The sequence below is a fragment of the Tribolium castaneum genome, chromosome 9 (genome assembly GCF_031307605.1).
Source record: "Tribolium castaneum strain GA2 chromosome 9, icTriCast1.1, whole genome shotgun sequence".
NCBI classification, from domain to species: Eukaryota; Metazoa; Arthropoda; class Insecta; order Coleoptera; family Tenebrionidae; genus Tribolium; species Tribolium castaneum.
The window spans coordinates 4,174,099-4,195,215 of NC_087402.1; the positions used below are offsets into that span (position 1 = coordinate 4,174,099).

Below are 21,117 nucleotides of genomic sequence, written 5' to 3' on the forward strand. Positions count from 1 at the left end.
CGCAATTCGAAATTTGCTTTTTTTGCCTTTTTGGTCGTCTTCAGCCCACATTCGGGACAACAGACAGTCCATATACGGTCAGTGATTTGTGAGATGACAGTGATGTCATCACTATCACACTTCACGGAATATCTGACCACAATTCAAAGAAAATAACTTTTAAAAATAGCCATACTTAAAGGGTAGTCAAGCACTTTGCGTGGGCTGAAATCGCACGGAAATAAACATTAAATCATTCGAAAAATTCAAAGTCGGCGCGAGTTTTCTGAATGGTGGGAGTTTGAAAATACGTCAAACGCATGTCATCTCCCCGTCTTTTATATTTGGTCGACTGAAATTGGTTTTCTGCATAAGCAGAAGCGACTCGCGTCGAAGTGACTGAGCGGTTTCAGCGCAAGTTTTTTTTTCCACAAAATTTTCGAATCTTTTTGGCAAAATGCGAGTGACTGGAGTGGTTGTGGCTTTGGCCTTTTTGGCGGCAGTTTGTGCCCTTCCAGGTAAGTGAAGCTCTTCAATTATAATCAAGGACTCGTAATTACATTAACGTTAGTCATGGTGTTCTAGAATTTTTTTCTGATTTTTGATTTATAGTAATGTGTTAAAACACTCGAATTCAAAACAGTTATCGCCCCTATTAAACAAATTGAAAGTTACAGGAAACTCCAAATGGTGGTTGTTGTCATTACGAGCTCATTATGTGATAATAGTTATGCAGGTACGCGATTTTCAATAATAGAAACGATTGATAATGACCGGCTGACAAGTCGCTTCAAGGATCCTCATTGATTTGTTATTCGGATGGGTACATCGAGACCATAAAATAATTGACAATTAAAAGGCTGATTTTCATAATATGCGGCCTTGGAATTTTCATAGAATTGCCACCGACATTTTTTTCTAACGTTTATCAAAAAAGAACTTTGATTATGGAGTTAGAATCGAGGAAATTTAGGTCGCATATCCGGCTTCGCGTATGTTATTTGCGATTTTATTACTTAATCTTTGGCAGAGGAAACGGGGAAATTAAAAAATTAATAAATTGTTTTTGTAATCCCAAAAAAAAAATCTGTACCGTACTTTTTCCCAACCAACCACATTGCAAAATTTTCGATGACTGTACTAAACTCAGAAGTGAGATTGGAGTTAAATTAAGATGTACAGCTCATTTAAAAAATAAACGAGGCCAGAAGTACTTATTTTTCCATAATTTGTTTTGAAAATTGGGAAAATAAACTTGTAACTATGCTTGGTGCTAAAAGAATGTACCAACTTAGTTATTTTTCGAGGTTATCGTTATTGTATTGTTAATTTGCCGAATTAAAATAAAACAATAAGCCATTACAAATTGGTATCGTTTTTTTAACATCTGTTACGTTTTCTAGAAGAAACAAATAGCAATTTTTATTTCCAATCATATTTTTTTAAATAATTCAGGCCCGGTTCTGGAACGATTTAATTGCAGTAAAATTTTACCAGTTCATTAATTCAGGTACTTAGGCCTATGTAAGTGAAAAATAAATCGAGCTGCAAAATAATTTAACGAAATTAAAATTAGTGGATTTTGCGTAATTTTCTAACTTAGAATCAATTTTATTAAAAAAAAGTTTTGCTGCAAGGGTGACTGAAGCCAGAAAAAAGGCGAGATATGAAAACTTTATTATAAAATTATAATATACCAACAAAAATTCTATATTTAGGGTGTGAATAGGTGTAGAACGTACCAAAAAAAACCGAAACATTTTTCGCGAATTTTCATCTTGAGCTACATTTTGAATAGGTGAAGTTGAAAATTGGATAAATTACGAGCATTACGAGTATAAGCCAACAAATTTAACAAAACAAAGAGATTTTTATCAGTTAAATTGTGTCAGAAAATGGGAATTAGTTTGAACTAAAATCTTTCCAATTTACGTTTAATGTGAATACTTTTGGCGTCAGAATGGAATTTGTAAATTAATTAAATACCTGTTGAAAAAATATTACCAATTGCACGTTTCTTATGGTGTACAAACATTTAATAAACTAACAGCATTGGCAATAAATTAATAAATAAATAAAATGTGCATTTATTTTTTTTGCTTAGTTCAATGTCTTCTGTCACCATTGCAGAGTCGGTCGGCCATTTTTGGTGAATAATGCTATAGAAAAAAAAATGGCACGACAATAAAATTCAATTCGCTTGGTCTTATAGCTATTATTTAAGAATTGCAAAACTATGTTTCTGTGCTCAGTTCGTTTAAACATAATAAATTATAAGTATTTTATTGTTTATTTATTTGTTAGCAATGTTTTTATTTCATTGTTTATTTATAAATTAAAAGGACACGCTTGTGACAGAAGTGTGCCAACCCCGTCAAATTCTCAAGGTTTAATCTCTAACCCAAATTTTACACCAAACTGGAAAACACGCATCCTAATCAACAATAACCTAATAACCTCTGGTACAAAAACTAGAAAATGCATCGGATATTTCGCAAATAAATCGTTTTTCTGCACCTATATACTATTTAATGAGAATGGCCGCTCGCATTCGATCCGCCTTTGTCAACGGTTCATCGAATCGCGTTTAATAACAATTCTGAGGTCAACAAACTGCATTGCTTTCAATAAAACTGACCTACAACGCCCATATGCAGAAAGTACCCGTTTACTCGACCTCTTAACCTTTGAGCAATCCCATTCTGTTGTCAAGTGCGAATTTCTCGCCGGTAAATTACCGAAAAACTCTCACGTGCTTGCTTTGGCAAAAATGCTGCATTTTGCCGATATTGGAACGTCCTTGCAATACAAATCAGCGATCCGCGTCCTTTACATGGATGCGGATATTAATTGAAACGTGCAAGCGATGATGACTAAATTGTTTACTCATCTGCAAAGGCCTTGGAAAAATTGTAACTTTTTCGGTTTTTTCTAGCCAAAAAAGACGAAGTCGAGTATGTTCCACTTGAGGAGCAAGGAGGTGGCGGTATTGTGGATACGGGGGTCATCGGGGGCGGACCTTGGCTAAGGCCCTTTGATGGGCTTTTCGAAAGTCTCGCAGGTAACTTGATTTGGGTTTGCAAGGTTGCAAGTAGGCTTTACACCCACTAACTAGATTAATTACCAATTATATAAAAAGATGGGTTTTGTTGTTTTCTTATTTTATTTGCGTCGTGACAATGTCGTGGTTTAGTGGTTGTTTTAATTTTTTTTCAGGAATGATGGCCCGCATGCGGCAGCAGATGGAGTACCTTTTGAACAGGTTGCCCGTTGGTAACCATACAGGAGTTGCTGCACCTTTCCCAGGTTTCCCTGATATCGACCTGGGTAAAGGCAACACAACTTCAGTTACAAAAGTATGGCCGTTAATTGGATTATCGGACAATAATTGTGATAATTTTTAGGTAATCGATGGTCACAAGGTTGTTATTAACGAAACTGAATACAAACATGAGGGCGATCTCGGTGGGGCTTTCTTCAAAGTGCGTATAATTGACGTTCTCCCCGATTCTAGCGAACTAACAACCGAGAAAAACGCGGAAGAAATAACCACCAAAGATATCGAGTCGGTCGAGAGCAGTTTCGAAAACGAAATTCCGAAAAACAAAGAAATCGAGGTTGGTAATAGCAATGCTCCCGAAAAATTACGAGCCGCCTAAACGCATGAAATATCCCCCTTTTAACATTTTTTTTAATTTTAATTTTTACGTATTCTAGCCCGATTTGCATTATTTTGTGCGAAATAATGTACAATTGATTTAACAATAAAGAGTCTTGTTACACAACTATTTTTTTAGTTGTGGCTAACTCAACGCTTATCTTTACTAACACCCAACTTTTGTGTGTTTCTTTTGCACTTTTCTCCTTTTCTCTGCACCAGGTCTTCAAGGGCGAAACCTTTGACGAACCTGATGGCGAATGGAGCAATCTCGAAACGATGAACAGCATAGAAGATAATGCGATCGATTTGAGTCGCGATACTTACGTCAATCAGGTATTAGCCGACGCTGGCGCGCCGACTAATCCGGACGCCGAAGTTTTCGCGATCGAATCGAAAACGCCCTTTGAGAAAATCACAAGTCCGAGATAGTTGGAGCGGGCTAGGGAGGAAAGACTGATAGGAGATCGGAGACTACCAAAGATCCTATTTATGTGTTTATTTATTTATTCTGTTTTGCATTTGTGTACTAATTGATTTGTTGGTGATGACTATTTATTTTTATTGAATAAATCATTCGTACTTTTCCTACTTTTGACCATTTTTTCGCTCTCACACACTCATCTCTCCGTAAACAACATCGCTCTAATTATTTTTTCACTTTTGTACTAATTAAATGTTCCTTTTTCACTCCATTACGTGTTGAAGCGTCCCTGAAATGGCTAGTTCTGTTGACATCTCAATAACCGGTCATTATCTGATAAGAAATTTTCATTTGCCTAATGATGGACGTTTTTTGTTTCACAAATTGGTTCACAAACAGTAATTTTAAAAACTTTCCCAATCTTCTTATTACTGGTTGCAATGAATAAAAAATAAGGACCAATTTTTTAAATTAATCACCCAACCCAAAATTGTATAAAGCGGTAGAAATAGAGGAGTTTTATTCAATTTAAAGATAGAAATCTAAATACGGGGATCGTGCCGCATTATTTAGAATGACAATGCATTCCTTTGATCGAGTGAAGTTAATTTGTCTAAGGATAAATTAAAAACTATCGATCTGGTGATAAATTATGCACCAGCCTAATTGCCTTTGGTGCTAGACCGTGTTTGAACAGCTAGTTGGCATTATGTGTTATTTCAATTACTCCAAAAAGGACATCAGATCCTTGTCGTTCTTTTACAAGATCTGTAACATTTTCGGTATCGTCCCCCCGTACAGTTTCGAGAAACCTGACTCGCAAAAATCCCTCTGGAAAAAAATCCAAGGTGTTGTCCTGGTGTCAATCATCGCAGCAGGGACCGCATATTCGATTTACGTCCGGCATACATACTACCGAAGATTGTACACCATAACCCACTTAGTGCTAGACTATCTGGACGAATTTCTAATCGTCGCTTTGGCCTTTCAAGTGATTCTGAACTCGTGTTTTTGCGATCCGGCCAAATGGATCCGCTTGAACAACAATCTCCAGTACATAGACGAAGTTTTGAAAAACCGCGATTCGCACGAAACGAATTTGTTACGAAACGTCTCGGTCCAGTTTTTCGTCTATGTGATTTTGTACATTTTAGCGACGGTGTTTCTAGCTTATGTGTGGATTTGCGAAATGGGCGTTGTGACCCTGCAAGCGTACACTCTGCACTTATTTTGTGTTTTGTACGTGGTTTTGTTGCATTTTCTCACCTACAACCTGTCGCTGGGAATTAAATTGAGATACGATGATGTGAACAATTTGTTCCGAATTGAGGAGAGTGAGGAGAAAAACATCATAGTCTCGTTGAGACAAATCGGGAGTCTTTCGCAACTTTTGAGCGAGACCGTGGCACTTTTTAACGACGTCTTCGGGACTTGTCTCATTCTCATCACCGGGAAAAGTATAGTCCAGCTTCTGACGTGTCTCAACTTTATCACGAATAATTTAAAATCGGAAAATGAGGAGTTCAAAGAAAAATTACTAGCCGCGAATTTGTGCCTAGTCATCTATACTTTGGTAAAACAATATGTTATTTTTTTCAAAAAACAATTTTTTATTTACAGGTTTCTGTAAGTCTAGTTATGGTCACTTGTGACGCTTGTACGATCGCAAGCAAACAAACCATTTCCTGGTGTTACAAATTGCAAGAACAGTTTGTTACAAATTCAGAAGTACGCACAGAATTGTTCAAACTAGCCCAGCACGTGTCAGCTAACATCGTCCATATTACTGCCGGAAACTACTTCGAAATAAATAAAGCCACCCTGTGTGGAATTTTTGGGACCACAACCACCTATTTCATTGTTATTTTGCAGTTCAATCAAAGCTCAGCTAAATAAAAATCATTTGGGACAAAAACTTTTTTTATAAATTACAGCGACATATTAAATTGTATCATTATGATAAAATACGACGTGGTAGTGCTTAAAATGCCAAAGAACGTGCCTCTGTCAATTTCGAAAAAATCGGCCGCTGTGAATTTGGCGACACTGCCTCGAGACTCACTCGCAAACCGCAGCAATTCCTTTCTTTGGGGCGCCTCTTCGGGGTAAAAACCTTGCAGTTTGTAGCACATTTCGGCCGTTTTGCGGCTATTTGAAGCGACAACGTCGCAGCCCATTATAATCAAAATAACAGAAACCTGCAATTTTTAATCGATTTTTGCGTTACTTATTCAAATTTTTACCAAAGTGTAGACGAAAACTGAAAGGTGTATTATAGCGAACGTTTCCTCAAACGTGAATTGTTTTTTGGACGCGTAGAGGAGGAAACCTAGCGATGATAACAACTGTAGCACGATTCGTCCGAAAAGGAAAATCAAGGACCAGCCGAAAATTTTGTTAAAGTTGGCGACATTGTCGGCCAACAACCGGTAAAGCACCGCCGTGTCCCGAATCAAACCGACTGAGATTTTACTCGATTCGAGCGCTTTGTTCAAGTCTTTGTACCGAATTTTGAAAACTGTGAGCACATTGCAGACTAGAAAAATGGTATGGAGCTCACAAATGTGGCAAATTTGGTGCAACCAATAGCCAATTTTATACACCACGCCTGACGGGACTATAAATCCAGAAAAAATATAAATTTGGACAACCCCAAACAAAGCCAAAATCGAGCCAAACTGGAAGTTCACATTTTCGTAAAATACCCGAGACTTGCTGTTCCGATTATTCAGTTTTTTGTCGATAAATTGGAAATTTTTATTGAGTGAAGACCACTGCTCTTGGTTGAAAATAAGGGAACTTAGAATTATTGTTACTGCGGACATTACCAGAAAAATACTGTTGACGAAACTGACTATTTTCGACGTTATGAGTTCACTTCTGTTGATATATTGGAACGAATCCTGCATTGAGGTGAATTGTAGAACCAATAAAACAGTGGACAGGCAAATTCCGTAAAATCTGCTTACGTTTGGATAAATTATTTTGTCGTTTTTGAAATCGTAACTGGGACTTATGCCCAAAATAGTATTTATTTTGTAAATTACATCAAATGATCGTATGTCTTTTTTGGATAATTTCAAGTACTGCATATTGAAGTGAGATAAATGTGTTGTTTTGGACTCGTTTATTACACAAATGACATAAATAAATAGAATCACTTAATTAAATTGTTGTTATCCGGTTAATCAAATTATAGGAACTAGGTCATTTCAGATTAAATTTTCGACAAGACGGTAATTAAAATTGTTTCAGGGAAGAATCCATAATTTTTTTTCAAAATTTTCAATCGTTTCTTGAAAAATTATTCCAACAATGGCTTGTCGAGACCTGCCTTTACAAACAATTTACAAAATTTCCGAAAACTTGTGCATGTTTCCAGCGTACAATTTTGCAAAATCCCAGATCGAAAAAGCCAGATTTCGTAAAATCCAAGGCTGTTTGATAATATTTATTATCATACTTGCAATAATAGTTTCGCTCTACATGAGACATTATCACTTTAAAGGCCTGTTCACACCCACTCACCTCACTTTAGATAACTTGAACGAATTGTTTTTGACGGGTGTGGCCTTGGGTCTCGTCATCCGGACTTGTTTCGGAAAAACGGACCACTGGTTCCAATTACAGTATAATTTGCAAACCTTAGATAAAATTTTGGGTAATTGCTCCGAAGATGGAAATTTTTGGAAAAATATTTACGTACAATTGATTTTGTATGGTTTGATTTTCGTTTACGGGATTTATTACATGGTACTTATGATGGTGGTGGAAAAAGTGGGCTCTTGGATGGACTTCGTATACGTGGTCCACGAATTTTGTTATTTATACGACATCCTGGTCCATTTTTTGTTCATAAATATTGCGTCAAACTTGCACACTAAATACAAATCTATGAACCGGCTTTTCAATTTTGCAAAAACAACTGATTCTTTCCGAAAACTTGGAACAATATCGCGAGTTTTGGCCGAAACTGTGCATGCTTTTAATACGACTTTTGGATGGGTTTTCCTTCTAATAATTGCGAAAAACGTAAATCAAATCCTCCGTTGTTTAAACTACATTTTGAACAACACCTTCAACTTATCCATTTCTAACACAATCTTAGGAATCTATATTTCGGTAAGATTGCACAATTTTAACTAAATTACAGGACCAAATTTCAGTTAACTCTCGCTTCTATTATGTTATCCTGCGATTTCGTGGTCACAGAAAGTCGAAAATCGGTTTTTCTATGTTTTAAATTGCAAGAACAATTCGAGAGTCTTGTCGACCGAAACGAATTGTTTAATTTGGGGAAACAACTGGAGGCGAATACGGTTACTTTCACAGCGGCTGGTTTTTTCGAGATTAATCGAAGTGCCCTTTTTGCTATTTTTGGGACCGTGGCTACGTATTCTCTCGTCCTGGTCCAGTTTAATGGCGATTTCGCGAATCAACAAAACTGTACCTGCTTGCAATAAAATTGCCACAAATTGATTGTTTTTTATTTACCCAAAATGACAGGTAATGGCAATTAACTGATAGAAGAGAAAAATTTCACTTATAAATAGGGGAGAGAAACTAATGGATTAGTGTGTTTGCCGTGTTAGTGCAATGAGTTCGAAGAAAGATATCCGTTTTATGAAAATTCCCTACACTATTGGCAGCTATCTGGCTGTGACCCCGGACTACAATTTTGAAAAAAAAGTCATAAAGCGGCCCAGAGTTCACCAAATTTACGCATTTTTGCTCGCGTGTGCTATATCTGTATTAAGTGGGATAACAGTTGTGGATAATGCTACACTCAGTATGAAACAACAAGTACCGACTGTTTTCATCCTCGATTTAATAAATTTCTTTTTTCTATTTCTGCACCCGATCGTGATGATTACAAATTCTTCCCTTCTCAGTGTTTCATTCTGGGCAAAGATTAACAAAAATTTTCAATTTATCGACGAGCATTTCAACAACGTCCACAAGAAAGAACCCAATTTTTTCAAAAATTGTTACGTCCAGTTTGCCCTGTGCTTGGGTGGCTATTTACTTGATAATTTAGTCGTTACAATTAGTTCTTTAAATTTGTTTCCGGAACTCGCTCTCACGAAAATACATATTTTAAGCCAAATTTTTTACACGTATGAGTTTTTCACGTGTTTTTTGATTTGTAATTTAACAACGGCTTTCAAATGCCGGTTTGATGAAATTAGCAGAGAGTTACAAAACCATATGAAACCGTCGACAACTTTTATCAGACAAAACGGTCATTTTTGGCGAATTCTCTCCGAGAGTGCCGTGTGTTTTAATCAAATTTTCGGATGGCCTTTGATTTTTCTCATCGGGAGAGGAGTGGCACAACTGCTGCAGAGTCTCCACTTAACAATGCTGGCCCTAAATTCGGATCTCACTTTAAAGAAAGGGATTTATGGCGATTTGGTGGTCGCTAATTTGTTTATTGTTGCTTATTTGACGGTACGTATAAAACTAAAGTTAGGTTTGGCTAACTATTTCTTAGGTTTGCTTGGTTTTTGTTATTTTGACGTGCGATTCTGCGGCTTCTTCTGGTAACGAAATATCGAATTTGTGCTACAAGTTGCAAAAGGACTTCGCTGATAGTTCGAGTGAGAGGAGAGAATTGATTTTGCTGGCGAAGGAGATTTCGGATAATCCTATCAAATTCACAGCCTCAGATTTTTTCGAAATCAACAAAAGCACGTTTTTTGGGATTATTAGTGTGACTACCACTTATTTAATTATTTTAATCCAGTTTAAAAATAGCTAATTGTGCTATTTTTGGGCCGTTGTGTTTGCAATAAAATAAAAATACTCACAAATTAATTGTTTTTTATTTACCCAAAATAACAGGCAATGGCAATTAAGTGATTAACTGATAGAAGAGCAAAATTTCATATATAAATAGGGGATAGAAACTAATGGATTAGTGTGTTTTGCGTGCTAGTGCAATGAGTTCGAGGAAAGATATCCGTTTTATGAAAATTCCCTACACTATTGGCAGTTATTTAGCTGTGACCCCGGACTACAATTTTGAAAAAAAAGGCATAAATCGGCCCAGAGTTCACCAAATTTACGCATTTTTGCTCGCGTGTGCTATATCTGTATTAAGTGGGATAACATTCATTGATAACTCTTCACTACATATCAAAGAGCAAGAACCGACTTTTTTCATCCTCGATTTAATAAATTTTCTTTTTTTATTTCTGCACCCGATCGTGATAATTATAAATTCTTCCCTTCTGAGTGGTTCATTCTGGTCAAAGATGAACAAAAATTTTCAATTTATCGACGAGCATTTCAACAACGTCCACAAGAAAGAACCCAATTTTTTGCGAAATTGTTACGTCCAGTTTGTCTTAAGCTTGTGTGGCTATTTACTTAATAATTTATTCGTTACAATTAGTTGTTTAAAATTGCTTCCGGAAATCGTCCTCTCGAAAATATACATTTTAAGCCAAGTTTGCTACACGTATGAGTTTTTCACGTGTTTTCTGATTTGTAATTTAACAACGGCTTTCAAATGCCGGTTTGATGAAATTAGCAGAGAGTTACAAAACCATTTGAAACCGTCGACAACTTTTATTAGACAAAGCGGTCATTTTTGGCGAATTCTTTCCGAGAGTGTCGTCTGTTTTAATAAAATTTTTGGATGGCCTTTGATTTTTTTCATCGGGAGAGGAGTGGTACAATTGCTGCAGAGTCTCCAATTAACAATGTTAGCCCTAAATTCGGATTTCACGCTAAAGAAAGGGCCATTTGCCGATTTGGTGGCCACCAATTTATTTATTGTTGCTTATATGACGGTACGTACAAAAACCAAAAATAGGTTTAGCTAAAAAAATTTTAGGTTTGCTTGGTTTTTGTTATTTTAACGTGCGATTCTGCGGCTTCTTCTGGTAACGAAATATCGAATTTGTGCTACAAGTTGCAAAAGGACTTCGCTGATAGTTCGAGTGAGAGGAGAGAATTGATTTTGTTGGCGAAAGAGATTTCGGATAATCCTATCAAATTCACAGCTTCGGATTTTTTCGAAATCAACAAAAGCACGTTTTTTGGGATTATTAGTGTTACTACCACTTATTTAATTATTTTAATCCAGTTTAAAAATAGCTAATTGTGCTATTTTTGGGCCGTTGTGTTTGCAATAAAATAAAAATACTCACAAATTAATTGTTTTTTATTTACCCAAAATAACAGGCAATGGCAATTAAGTGATTAACTGATAGATGAGCAAAATTTCATATATAAATAGGGGACGGAAACTAATGGATTAGTGTGTTTGGCGTGTTAGTGCAATGAGTTCGAAGAAAGATATCCGTTTTATGAAAATTCCCTACACTATTGGCAGCTATCTAGCTGTGACCCCGGACTACAATTTTGAAAAAAAAGTCATAAATCGGCCCAGAGTTCACCAAATTTACGCACTTTTGCTCGCGTGTGCTATATCCGTATTAAGTGGGATAACATTTATTGATAATTCTTCACTACATATTAAAGAGCAAGAACCGACTTTTTTCATCCTCGATTTAATAAATTTCTTTTTTCTATTTCTGCACCCGATTGTGATGATCATAAGTTCTTCCCTTCTCAGTGGTTCGTTCTGGTCAAAGATGAACAAAAATTTTCAATTTATCGACGAGCATTTCAACAACGTCCACAAGAAAGAATCAAATTTTTTGCGAAATTGTTATGTCCAGTTTGTCTTAAGCTTGTGTGGCTATTTACTTAACAATTTATTCGTTACAATTAGTTGTTTAAAATTGCTTCCGGACATCGTCCTCTCGAAAATGCACATTTTAAGCCAAGTTTGCTACACGTATGAGTTTTTCACGTGTTTTCTGATTTGTAATTTAACAACGGCTTTCAAATGCCGGTTTGATGAAATTAGCAGAGAGTTACAAAACCATTTGAAACCGTCGACAACTTTTATTAGACAAAGCGGTCATTTTTGGCGAATTCTTTCCGAGAGTGTCGTCTGTTTTAATAAAATTTTCGGATGGCCTTTGATTTTTTTCATCGGGAGAGGAGTGGTACAACTACTGCAGAGTCTCCAATTGACAATGTTGGCCCTAAATTCGGATTTCACGCTAAAGAAAGGGCCTTTTGCCGATTTGGTGGCCACCAATTTATTTATTGTCGCTTATATGACGGTATGAACAAAAATTTTAATTAGGTTTGGCTAACAATTTTTTAGGTTTGCTTGGTTTTTGTTATTTTAACGTGCGATTCTGCAGCTTCTTCTGGCAACAAAATATCGAATTTGTGCTACAAGTTACAAAAGGACTTCGCTGATAGTTCGAGTGAGAGGAGAGAATTGATTTTGCTGGCGAAGGAGATTTCGGATAATCCTATCAAATTCACAGCTTCGGATTTTTTCGAAATCAACAAAAGCACGTTTTTTGGGATTATTAGTGTTACTACCACTTATTTAATTATTTTAATCCAGTTTAAAAATAGCTAATTACAAAAAACAATATTGATTGATTTTGCCTTTTCATTTATTTTGCCCCCAGTTTCTGTCATCTCCTAGGTGAAATGTCAAATTGAAATTATTTTTGTCAATTTCTTCAAAATTTTGCGTTGAAAATTTCCGATGGCGGAAGACGAAATCGCCGACGAAGTCGTCACCGACACTGACGAACCCACCAATGAACCTCGTCAAGAGTCCCCCATCGAGGAGGAGGAGGAGGAAGACGTGCCCGAAGAGGTTGAAGAAGGAGCCGGTTATCCTCCTCCACCTCCCCAAGAACCGAAAAAAAGGACATGGTGTAACACCCGAATCGACGAACTTTCAACCCCCAGTAAGCGAATTTTCCTCGCGCTATGGAACGAACACGCGTACCACCTTCCCAAAGAAAAAGTGAAACACTTGAAGGAGTTGCTACAGCAACTATACGCCATGTCCCCAGAGTGAGTATTTAAAAGAGAAAACCTGTAATTTTCTCAGGGAAACTGCGAAATATTTTGCAGAATTGCGCGCCGAAGCGAAAGCTGCAGCAATGCGTAAACGACTGAAGCAGAAGCTTCGGAAATACCTCCAGGAGAAACACCACCAGAAGCAAAGACAAAAGGCGTATAAACTATTCAAACGACTGCTAAAATGCGGCATTTCGTACGCTGTTGAAAACCCGGTGCCTCCCCTGGTCTCGATCCGTCTGAGATACCTTTCGGACATTATTTTAGAGCAATTGTGCGTCCTGAGAAAAGTCAACATCCCCAGCCGGGAAAACCCCGACAAGTTGGGGATTTTCCTAATTTCGGTGGCTGACTGGATGGCAATCGCCGTCGAACGACTATACTACGCCGCCCAATTATCAATCAACGAAATAATGTACCAAGAATACGGAGACCAATTCGCTGATAGCACAACTTACGACGATTTTACTTATACATTCCGACCATCAGTGGATGCGGGCCAACCCATCGGTGCTTCCACCCCCAAAGGGTCCCTAGATTTGGGCCAACCTGTGGCCGCGTCCACGCCCAAAGGGTCCCTAGACCTGGGCCAACCCGTGGGTACCTCCACTCCTAAGGGATCCCTAACTTTCACCAAACCCAAGGGTGCTTCCACCCCGAAGGGGTCACGCGATTCCGCAAAAGTAACACCGGGAAACACCTATAACCAGGCCGCTACAGGCACTCCTGTCAGGAATCAAACGGCGAAAAGTGCCCAGAAACCGTTCTATAGTATGATTGTGAATGAAACGGCCCCTTCGACCACCCAAAAATCAAAAACTAAACCACCCTATTACACCTTTAATCATATGAATGCAAGTATGGCTGGTAAAACTCTAGTCGGGGATAAAACCTTGGTAGAAATGCCCCCTTATGGGTTTAAGAACGTTGGCTCGATAGGTGGGTCAGGGAAGAAACAACCCAAATTGGGCACAAAGCGACTTAATAAAACAAAATAAATTATTTTGGAACCAAATATGAACGTGTAATGTGTTTCTTGTTATGTAATTCGGTTAATAAAGCGTCTCAAAAGGATTAAAGTGCGCTATTATTGATTTATTGCTAATTAAATTACGGAGGATATAATAATAGACGAGTCAAGAAAACGTTTTATCGGCTTGGTTACAGTAATGACAGACGGTTCTGCGAGGCAGGGCGGTAAGACTTTTTATTTTTACAAAAATAATATATATAATATATATTATATTATTATATAATTAGAACATTAATTTTTCATTTATTTCTATTATTGCAAAAAGAGACTCCAGTTTCCTTATTGAAACTGCTTATTCTGCGGTTTTGTCAAATTCTGGCAATTTTGGCCCCCTGCGTAAGCCACTGTTCCGCTACCTCCTGCCAAATACAAAATTCGGAAGTAAAATTACCGTTGGGGGCGCCACTGAGCTAGGTCGAAAACAGTAACCATAAATGGCGGGAAAATGTTTATTCGGATATTTTGAGCGTTGTACGAATTTTGGGGCTTCACAATTATTGCATTGTCTATGCGAAATGATTATTGTATCTTTGATGCAAAGAAATTTATGTTGACAAATGAGAGATGACGAGGAAAACACGAATAACGAATGACTTTTTGGTTCACTTTCTTTATTGGAAAATTACTACAAAGACATTGAAAAGCCTACCTTTTGGCATAATTTACGTTTAAATGTATCAGCAGTTGTTAATCTTTATTGTAGTTTTGTAGATTTACCGCAGTATTTCATGATTTTTTCAGTGGAAAATTCTAACCTAAAATACACACACTTCACTAATTTATTGGTTTCTTAAGCCAAACTATGTGTTCACTGTGATCCATTACTTATAATCTTTAATTAGACAACTGTTTGATAACACTTTGTAATCAAAATTTAAATATTTTTCACTTTTTATCCACTTTCAAGTTCCAACAATAAACACTTTATACCGCGAAAAACTACAGAACCAAAGTCAACGCTAGTATTTACCACCACGTACTTTTAAAGTGATTCTTTCTATTGTAAGTAATTAACACTATACACGCAAAATTGTTGAACAATTCATTAAATGTCAGTTAAATGTGGAATTTTTACTGTTTTCGACAGAGTTCAAAAGTCATCACCAGAGGGCGTCTAGTTAATTTTATTTCTGAATTGCCGCGCTCGCTTATTGACGTCTGACGTAACATTTGACGTAAATGTCAAATAAATAAACATGTCCCTTGCACAAAGATGAGTTTTTCGTGCTCGCCGCTTAACGTTTTTACTTTTCGTTGAACTAGCCATGAATATCGTCTAATTGTCTTGCATCTAGCCGATCATGACGAAAAAATTCGAGTTCGATTGGCATGTCCCCGTGCCGGAGCCCCTGCTCACGGGCTGCGTCGTGGACAGGTGGTCGGAGGAGCCCAACGAAATCGAATGGAAAGCCCTTTTCCGGGTGGACGAGTACGGATTTTTCATCTATTGGAAGAGCGAGGGAAAGGTGAGGTGGCGGGTTTGTGTGGAGGCGGGTTCATGGGGCTGTTTAGGAGGGCGACGTCATCGAACTGTGCCAAGTGAGCGATGTGAGGGCCGGTGGGCTGCCCAAAGACCTCAAACTGTTCAGCCAGCTCGAAAGCCGACACGGGCCCGATCTTGAGAAGAGATCGCTGACCATCTGTAGCGGGACCGACTATATCAACATTAATTACCAGCACATCGTGTGCCCCAATGCCGAGACGGCAAAGGTGGGTTTTGCCTCCTCCCTTAATGTAAAAAAATCAATAAATTTGGCCACGTTGATTTTTCGAAATTAAAATTTTGCAATGTTAGGTTTGGTTGGACGGTTTGCGAAAGATAACACATAACGTGAAAGCCAATAACTTCTGTCCGATGACGTGTTTGAAAAAACAGTAAGTTTCCGCATTTAGGGAAAAACTTGCGCATGTGAATGTCTGCACTAACTTCTGCATGTTTTCGTTGCGGCGACACTTGATTGTTTATAAATTTGTTTTTTGCATGGCTTCTGCAGATCTGGCAGCAAGGTTTGAGGAGCATTACTCACAACAATAAAGTTGTTAACGTTTGCCCGAGAACTGCCTTGATGAAACAGTGAGTTTTTGTACATAGTTTCTTGGGGACGTAGCTAGTGTTGCTTGCATACAATTTTTTTGAAACAATTGGCACAAGTGATTTTTTCCAGTTGGATGCGACTCGGTTTTCTGACCGATGCCAAGGGTAAAGTGCCCGTCAAAGTCGTAGCGCGTACTTTCGCCTCCGGCAAAAGTACAGAAAAGTTGGTTTATCAGTGTTTGGCCGACTTGGATCTACCGAACGGCAAAAACGCAGTCATGGAGCCCGAGCAATTCACCTTCGAGAAATTCTACACTTTGTATCACAAAATCTGCCCTCGGAACGACATCGAGGAGCTCTTCCGCAGCATGTAATGCGCTCCTATCACGGAAACTATATTCCAATTTTGTAAATTCTAGTACGCAAGGCAAAGCCGACTATATGAATCTCGAGCAGTTTATTAATTTCCTCAACGAGAAACAGCGAGACCCGCGTTTGAACGAAATTTTGTACCCACATTATGACGCGAAACGAGCGTCCGAAATAATTGCCACTTATGAACAAGACGAGGAGGCGAAGGCAGCAAATAGGTTGACAAAAGACGGTCTGATTAGGTATTTAATGTCGGACGAAAACGCTCCGGTGTTTTTGGACCGTTTGGACATCTACATGGATATGGACCAGCCTCTATGCGCCTACTATATAAATTCTAGTCACAATACGTATTTAAGTGGCCGCCAGTTTGGCGGTAGGTCTTCCGTTGAAATGTACAGACAAGTATTGCTGGCGGGGTGTCGCTGCGTCGAACTCGACTGTTGGGACGGTAAGTAATACAGCGTGTCCAAAAAAATGGGCAATAGCAAAATATTTAGGCCGAGGCGAAGACGAGGAGCCGATCATAACCCACGGACGCGCCATGTGCACGGACATCCTCTTCAAAGACGTAATCTACGCAATCCGAGACACCGCTTTCGTAACATCCGACTATCCCGTAATCCTCTCCTTTGAGAACCACTGCTGCAAAAGCCAACAGTACAAGCTCGCGAAATATTGCGACGAAATCTTGGGCGATTTGCTCCTCAAAGAACCACTTCCTGACTATCCCCTTGAACCAGGCCTCCCGTTACCGCCACCTTCATGCCTCAAGCGTAAAATTTTAATCAAGAATAAGAGACTCAAACCAGAGGTGGAGAAACAAGAACTGGAGTTGTTCAGACAGGGGGAGTTCGTTATCGAAGATGAGGAAAAAGAGGATGCGAGTGCGTCCGCAGACCGGCCTATACCACCGGATATTTCGGCTGAAGTAAGTTGGGAAAATTCTGTATGCAACTCGTGCAAAGTATGATTTAGACACCGGCGCCCGATGGGGGGGCTGGTGACGGGGACATCGCAGCGCCGCCTATAATACACACGGGGTCGACTACTAATGTGCATCCGTGGTTGAGTTCGATGGTTAATTATGCCCAACCTGTCAAATTCACTAGTTTTGATTATGCGGAAGGTACTATCAATTTTAATTATCAACTTTTTCTGATTTTATTCATTTAGAGAAAAACATACATTACAACATGTCAAGTTTTTCGGAACCTGTCGGCTTGAATTTGCTCAAGACTCAGGCGATTGAGTTCGTCAATTACAACAAACGCCAAATGTCGCGCATTTACCCGAGCGGCGCTCGGGCCAACTCGTCGAACTATATGCCGCAGGTTTTCTGGAATGCTGGTTGTCAAATGGTCTCTTTAAATTTCCAAACTTCCGATCTTCCCATGCAACTCAATCAAGGCAAATTTGAGTACAACGGCAACTGTGGTTATTTATTAAAACCGGATTTTATGCGACGTCCCGACCGGACTTTCGATCCGTTCGCTGAAAGTCCAGTAGATGGCGTTATTGCGGCCCAATGTTCGGTCCAGGTGATCGCTGGGCAGTTCTTGTCCGACAAAAAGGTTGACTTTTCGTTGGATTATCCTAGGTTTGATTTAGTGTTTTTAGGTTGGTACCTACGTCGAGGTCGATATGTACGGCTTGCCGACCGATACGATCCGACGCGAGTTCCGAACTCGGATGGTTCCGGCCAATGGTTTGAATCCGGTGTATAACGAAGAACCGTTTCTTTTCCGGAAAGTGGTTCTTCCGGACTTGGCTGTGCTACGATTTGGGGTTTACGACGAGAATAACAGACTTTTGGGTCAGAGAATTTTGCCATTGGATGGTCTCCAAGCCGGCTATCGGCACATTTCCTTAAGAACTGAAGCCAATTTCCCCATGTCGCTTCCAATGTTGTTTTGTAACATTGAGTTAAAGATCTACGTCCCGGATGGTTTTGAGGACTTCATGGCCGCACTGAGTGACCCTCGGGGGTTCAGCGGAGCCCGACAAAAGCAAAACGAACAAATGTCATCGATGGGAATCGAAGTGACCGATAAAGGAACGGAAAAGAAGGAAAAAGAGAAAGAAGAGAAGAAGGAAGAACCGCTTGTTTTCGAACCAATCACCATAGAATCAATAAAACAAGACAAAGCCTTCCAGAAAACCACCAAAAAACAGCAAAAAGAATATGACACGCTTAAAAAGAAGCAAACGAAGGAGAAGCTCGCCGTGCAAAAGTCGCAATGTTCGGCCATCGATAAGTTAATCAAGGGCAAAAAGTATGTTTCTGGGTGTTTTACCCTTAACTAAGTTTGGGTTTTGTAGCAAAACTGATCTGGTTAATGACCCAGGGGTGCGCAAGCTCGTAACCGAGCAAACTCTCGAGTGGTCGGCCCTGATGGAGCGCCACCGTAAACAAGAGTGGGAATTTTTGCGTAATCAGTTGGACGAACAACGTGACGCGTTAAAGCGTCACATGGTGATTTTACAAGCTGCTCAAATGAAACAATTAGAGGCCAAACATGACAGGGAATTTAAAGAGATGATCGGTCAACAAGCGAAAGTTTCGGTCGAAATTGCCAAAGAAGTGAGTACCAGTGCGGTTTTGTGCCTTTCTGATTTTTTCCCCAGGTTGCCAATGATAAAAACTTGAAAACTAAGCGAGACAAGGAGCGGAGACTGAAGGAGAAGCAGCAAAACAATACGAAACGGTTTCTGGAAGAGAGAAAAACTGCATCGAATCGACAAGCCAAAGAGAAGGAGAAGTTGAAGATCAAGCACGAGAAGCAGCTGGAAATGCTGTCGCATGACATCCAGAAGCTGATCGACATGTACAAGAATGAGGAGTTGGAGTATGAGATGTCGAGCAAAAGCGAGTTTTTTGCTTAAGGACCAAATATTTCTGTGTTATTCTAGTCTTGATGTTTTGTTTCAGATACTCGCCTTAAATTGGAATTGGTACTAAATAGTTACAAATTTCTGTTCCTAGCGTTCTGTTGTGGTTAAAATGTTACTAAATATAAATTTTATGTCAGTTAAGTTTAGGGAAAAATTTAAAAGTAAAGTACCCCGATTATAAATATAAATGTGTAATAAATTATTCCACCGACTTTCTTTTATTTATTTAAACCTTGATTGAACTGAATCGTGACAATCAAATAAGTGGTCGTCGTTGCCAAAATCCCAAACAGTGTGCTCCGCTTAACATCGAAAAAACCAGCGGCCGTAAAGTTGGCAACACTTTTCTCAATCACCTGTGCCGCCATGTACAACTCTTGTTGTTCGTGCGACCTTTCCGGGAATTTTTCCATTAATTTGTAACACAGGAAAACAGTTTGTTGACTCTCAGACTTGGCCGAGTCACAAATTAAAACCAAACCACACATAGCGACCTAAAATAACCCAAGTCCACTCCCTTAGTCAGTGACTTTGTAACGAATTACCAGCGTAATTGCCGTCTGGACAAGACTCGAAATTTCAAGCTTGTGTTTCAAGTACAAATTATCGATCTCCAAAGTGCTTGTAAAAAAATTTAACGCGACTAAAATCTTTATCACGAACCGCCCAGTGATAAAAACCAGCGGCCAACCAAAAATGTCATTAAACAAACCGACCATTTCGCCCAAAAGTCGCGACAATTTTCGGACTTCGATCACAAAACTCGCACAATTTTTCGGATTAATTCGAACAGCCATCTGTTCATTTATCAGCTGGTACCTCTGCTTGAACGCAAGTGCGATGTTGCAAATTAAAATCAGGACCCACAAATAGCAAAAACCGTAAAATTCATGTAAAGCGAACAGTTTCAAAGTTGGCAAACCCTTCGCAGCGATACGCACATATTGAGTGTAGCCAACTGAAGAACTGTAAACAGAAATGGACAAAACGAGCTGGAAATAGGCATTTTTAAACAAATTTCGTTCTTTCTGGTCTCGCGTCTTGAGTTTTTCGTCGATATATTGGAACTTGTTGTTCAATTTCGCCCATTCCTTTGTTTTAAGCGAACCTAAAATAATCGACACGAGCACCATCAAGAGAATTAAACTGTCCAAAGAGCCCAATATTTCGAACGATATTTCGAAAAAACGTATTTCTTTGCAGTAAATGCGCACGTAGATTATCCAACAAGTGCCTAAAATTGTCGAAAGTAGGAAACAAATTGCAGAAATTTTGTCACATCGAGGCGAAATGATCACGAAATTTTCGAAATCGTAGTTTGGTGTGATTGACAAAAAATGGCTAAGTTTGTACATTACTTTCAAGAAGCGAATATCATTGCGAGACAGTCTGTATGACATTTTACAGTTTAATATTATAATAATGAAACAATTCATTTACAAACGAGGTGACAACGCAATTAATCGATACGTTTAATAATGAAAAATGTTTATGTAAGGTTGCGTTTTTTGTACGGAAAGTTACAATCAATGAACGAATGGAATTCGTCGAGCTCTGATTATACTTAAGGACTTAATGTAACGAGATATTGAACATAGACGCGGTGTCGACACCGATATCTATTTCTGAAGCCTTATTGAAAACTCCTGGACTAAAATTCGCGGGATTTCGGTCCGAAAATGTCGATTATTTTTCCGATAAATAGAAAAACTTGAAATTAATTTAAAAAAAAACGAAACAGTTTTAACAAGAATTATTATGAGTTTAAATTTGTGGCAAAACTTATCATAAATTAAACCTAAGGTCACGCG

The 21,117-nt window shown here is 38.7% G+C and overlaps 10 protein-coding genes across 14 annotated transcripts in view; 7 read left to right on the forward strand and 3 right to left on the reverse strand.

Moving 5' to 3' along the window:
- Positions 1–21,117, reverse strand: part of LOC659849 (uncharacterized protein) — a 34,231-nt gene that overhangs the window by 11,282 nt on the left and 1,832 nt on the right. The window lies entirely within an intron of this gene.
- vir-1 (virus-induced RNA 1) lies at positions 322–4,228 on the forward strand. The gene is made up of 5 exons (XM_961589.4): positions 322–497; positions 2,915–3,040; positions 3,196–3,335; positions 3,384–3,596; positions 3,860–4,228. Exons 1-5 carry the CDS (start codon positions 437–439, stop codon positions 4,067–4,069), a joined length of 750 nt encoding a protein of 249 aa, XP_966682.1. The 5' UTR covers positions 322–436; the 3' UTR covers positions 4,070–4,228.
- On the forward strand, positions 4,771–5,957 carry Gr69 (gustatory receptor). The gene is made up of 2 exons (NM_001144127.2): positions 4,771–5,634; positions 5,682–5,957. The coding sequence occupies exons 1-2, from the start codon at positions 4,771–4,773 to the stop codon at positions 5,955–5,957; spliced, it is 1,140 nt and encodes a 379-aa protein (NP_001137599.1).
- Positions 5,990–6,970, reverse strand: LOC100141675 (putative gustatory receptor 28b). Its single transcript, XM_064358867.1, has 3 exons — positions 6,890–6,970; positions 6,305–6,739; positions 5,990–6,259 (listed from the first exon to the last, which is right to left on the reverse strand). Exons 1-3 carry the CDS (start codon positions 6,968–6,970, stop codon positions 5,990–5,992), a joined length of 786 nt encoding a protein of 261 aa, XP_064214937.1.
- On the forward strand, positions 7,368–8,529 carry LOC135267146 (gustatory and pheromone receptor 32a-like). Its single transcript, XM_064359007.1, has 2 exons — positions 7,368–8,183; positions 8,228–8,529. The coding sequence occupies exons 1-2, from the start codon at positions 7,377–7,379 to the stop codon at positions 8,522–8,524; spliced, it is 1,104 nt and encodes a 367-aa protein (XP_064215077.1). The 5' UTR covers positions 7,368–7,376; the 3' UTR covers positions 8,525–8,529.
- LOC113491619 (gustatory receptor-like) lies at positions 8,644–11,222 on the forward strand. Of its 3 annotated transcripts, none has more exons than NM_001366912.1 (2): positions 8,644–9,512; positions 10,903–11,222. In NM_001366912.1, the coding sequence occupies exons 1-2, from the start codon at positions 8,658–8,660 to the stop codon at positions 11,167–11,169; spliced, it is 1,122 nt and encodes a 373-aa protein (NP_001353841.1). In that variant the 5' UTR covers positions 8,644–8,657; the 3' UTR covers positions 11,170–11,222.
- LOC107397791 (gustatory and odorant receptor 63a) lies at positions 11,189–12,516 on the forward strand. Its single transcript, XM_015979299.2, has 2 exons — positions 11,189–12,205; positions 12,250–12,516. The coding sequence occupies exons 1-2, from the start codon at positions 11,351–11,353 to the stop codon at positions 12,514–12,516; spliced, it is 1,122 nt and encodes a 373-aa protein (XP_015834785.1). The 5' UTR covers positions 11,189–11,350.
- Positions 12,640–14,050, forward strand: LOC103312731 (uncharacterized). Its single transcript, XM_008194156.3, has 2 exons — positions 12,640–12,965; positions 13,003–14,050. Exons 1-2 carry the CDS (start codon positions 12,649–12,651, stop codon positions 13,967–13,969), a joined length of 1,284 nt encoding a protein of 427 aa, XP_008192378.1. The 5' UTR covers positions 12,640–12,648; the 3' UTR covers positions 13,970–14,050.
- norpA (no receptor potential A) lies at positions 15,159–19,517 on the forward strand. Of its 3 annotated transcripts, none has more exons than XM_001812649.4 (11): positions 15,159–15,470; positions 15,517–15,714; positions 15,800–15,879; positions 16,170–16,409; positions 16,459–16,862; positions 16,912–17,342; positions 17,390–17,540; positions 17,588–17,985; positions 18,032–18,687; positions 18,734–18,995; positions 19,040–19,517. In XM_001812649.4, exons 1-11 carry the CDS (start codon positions 15,306–15,308, stop codon positions 19,295–19,297), a joined length of 3,243 nt encoding a protein of 1,080 aa, XP_001812701.1. In that variant the 5' UTR covers positions 15,159–15,305; the 3' UTR covers positions 19,298–19,517. The 3 variants fall into 3 exon arrangements, with proteins under 3 accessions (XP_001812701.1, XP_001812780.1, XP_008192056.1); XM_001812728.4 differs by lacking the exon at positions 15,800–15,879 and adding an exon at positions 15,999–16,078; XM_008193834.3 differs by lacking the exons at positions 15,159–15,470; positions 15,800–15,879 and having other exon boundaries at positions 15,554–15,714.
- On the reverse strand, positions 19,230–20,812 carry LOC100141534 (gustatory receptor candidate 58). The gene is made up of 2 exons (XM_001813044.4): positions 19,852–20,812; positions 19,230–19,800 (listed from the first exon to the last, which is right to left on the reverse strand). The coding sequence occupies exons 1-2, from the start codon at positions 20,740–20,742 to the stop codon at positions 19,525–19,527; spliced, it is 1,167 nt and encodes a 388-aa protein (XP_001813096.3). The 5' UTR covers positions 20,743–20,812; the 3' UTR covers positions 19,230–19,524.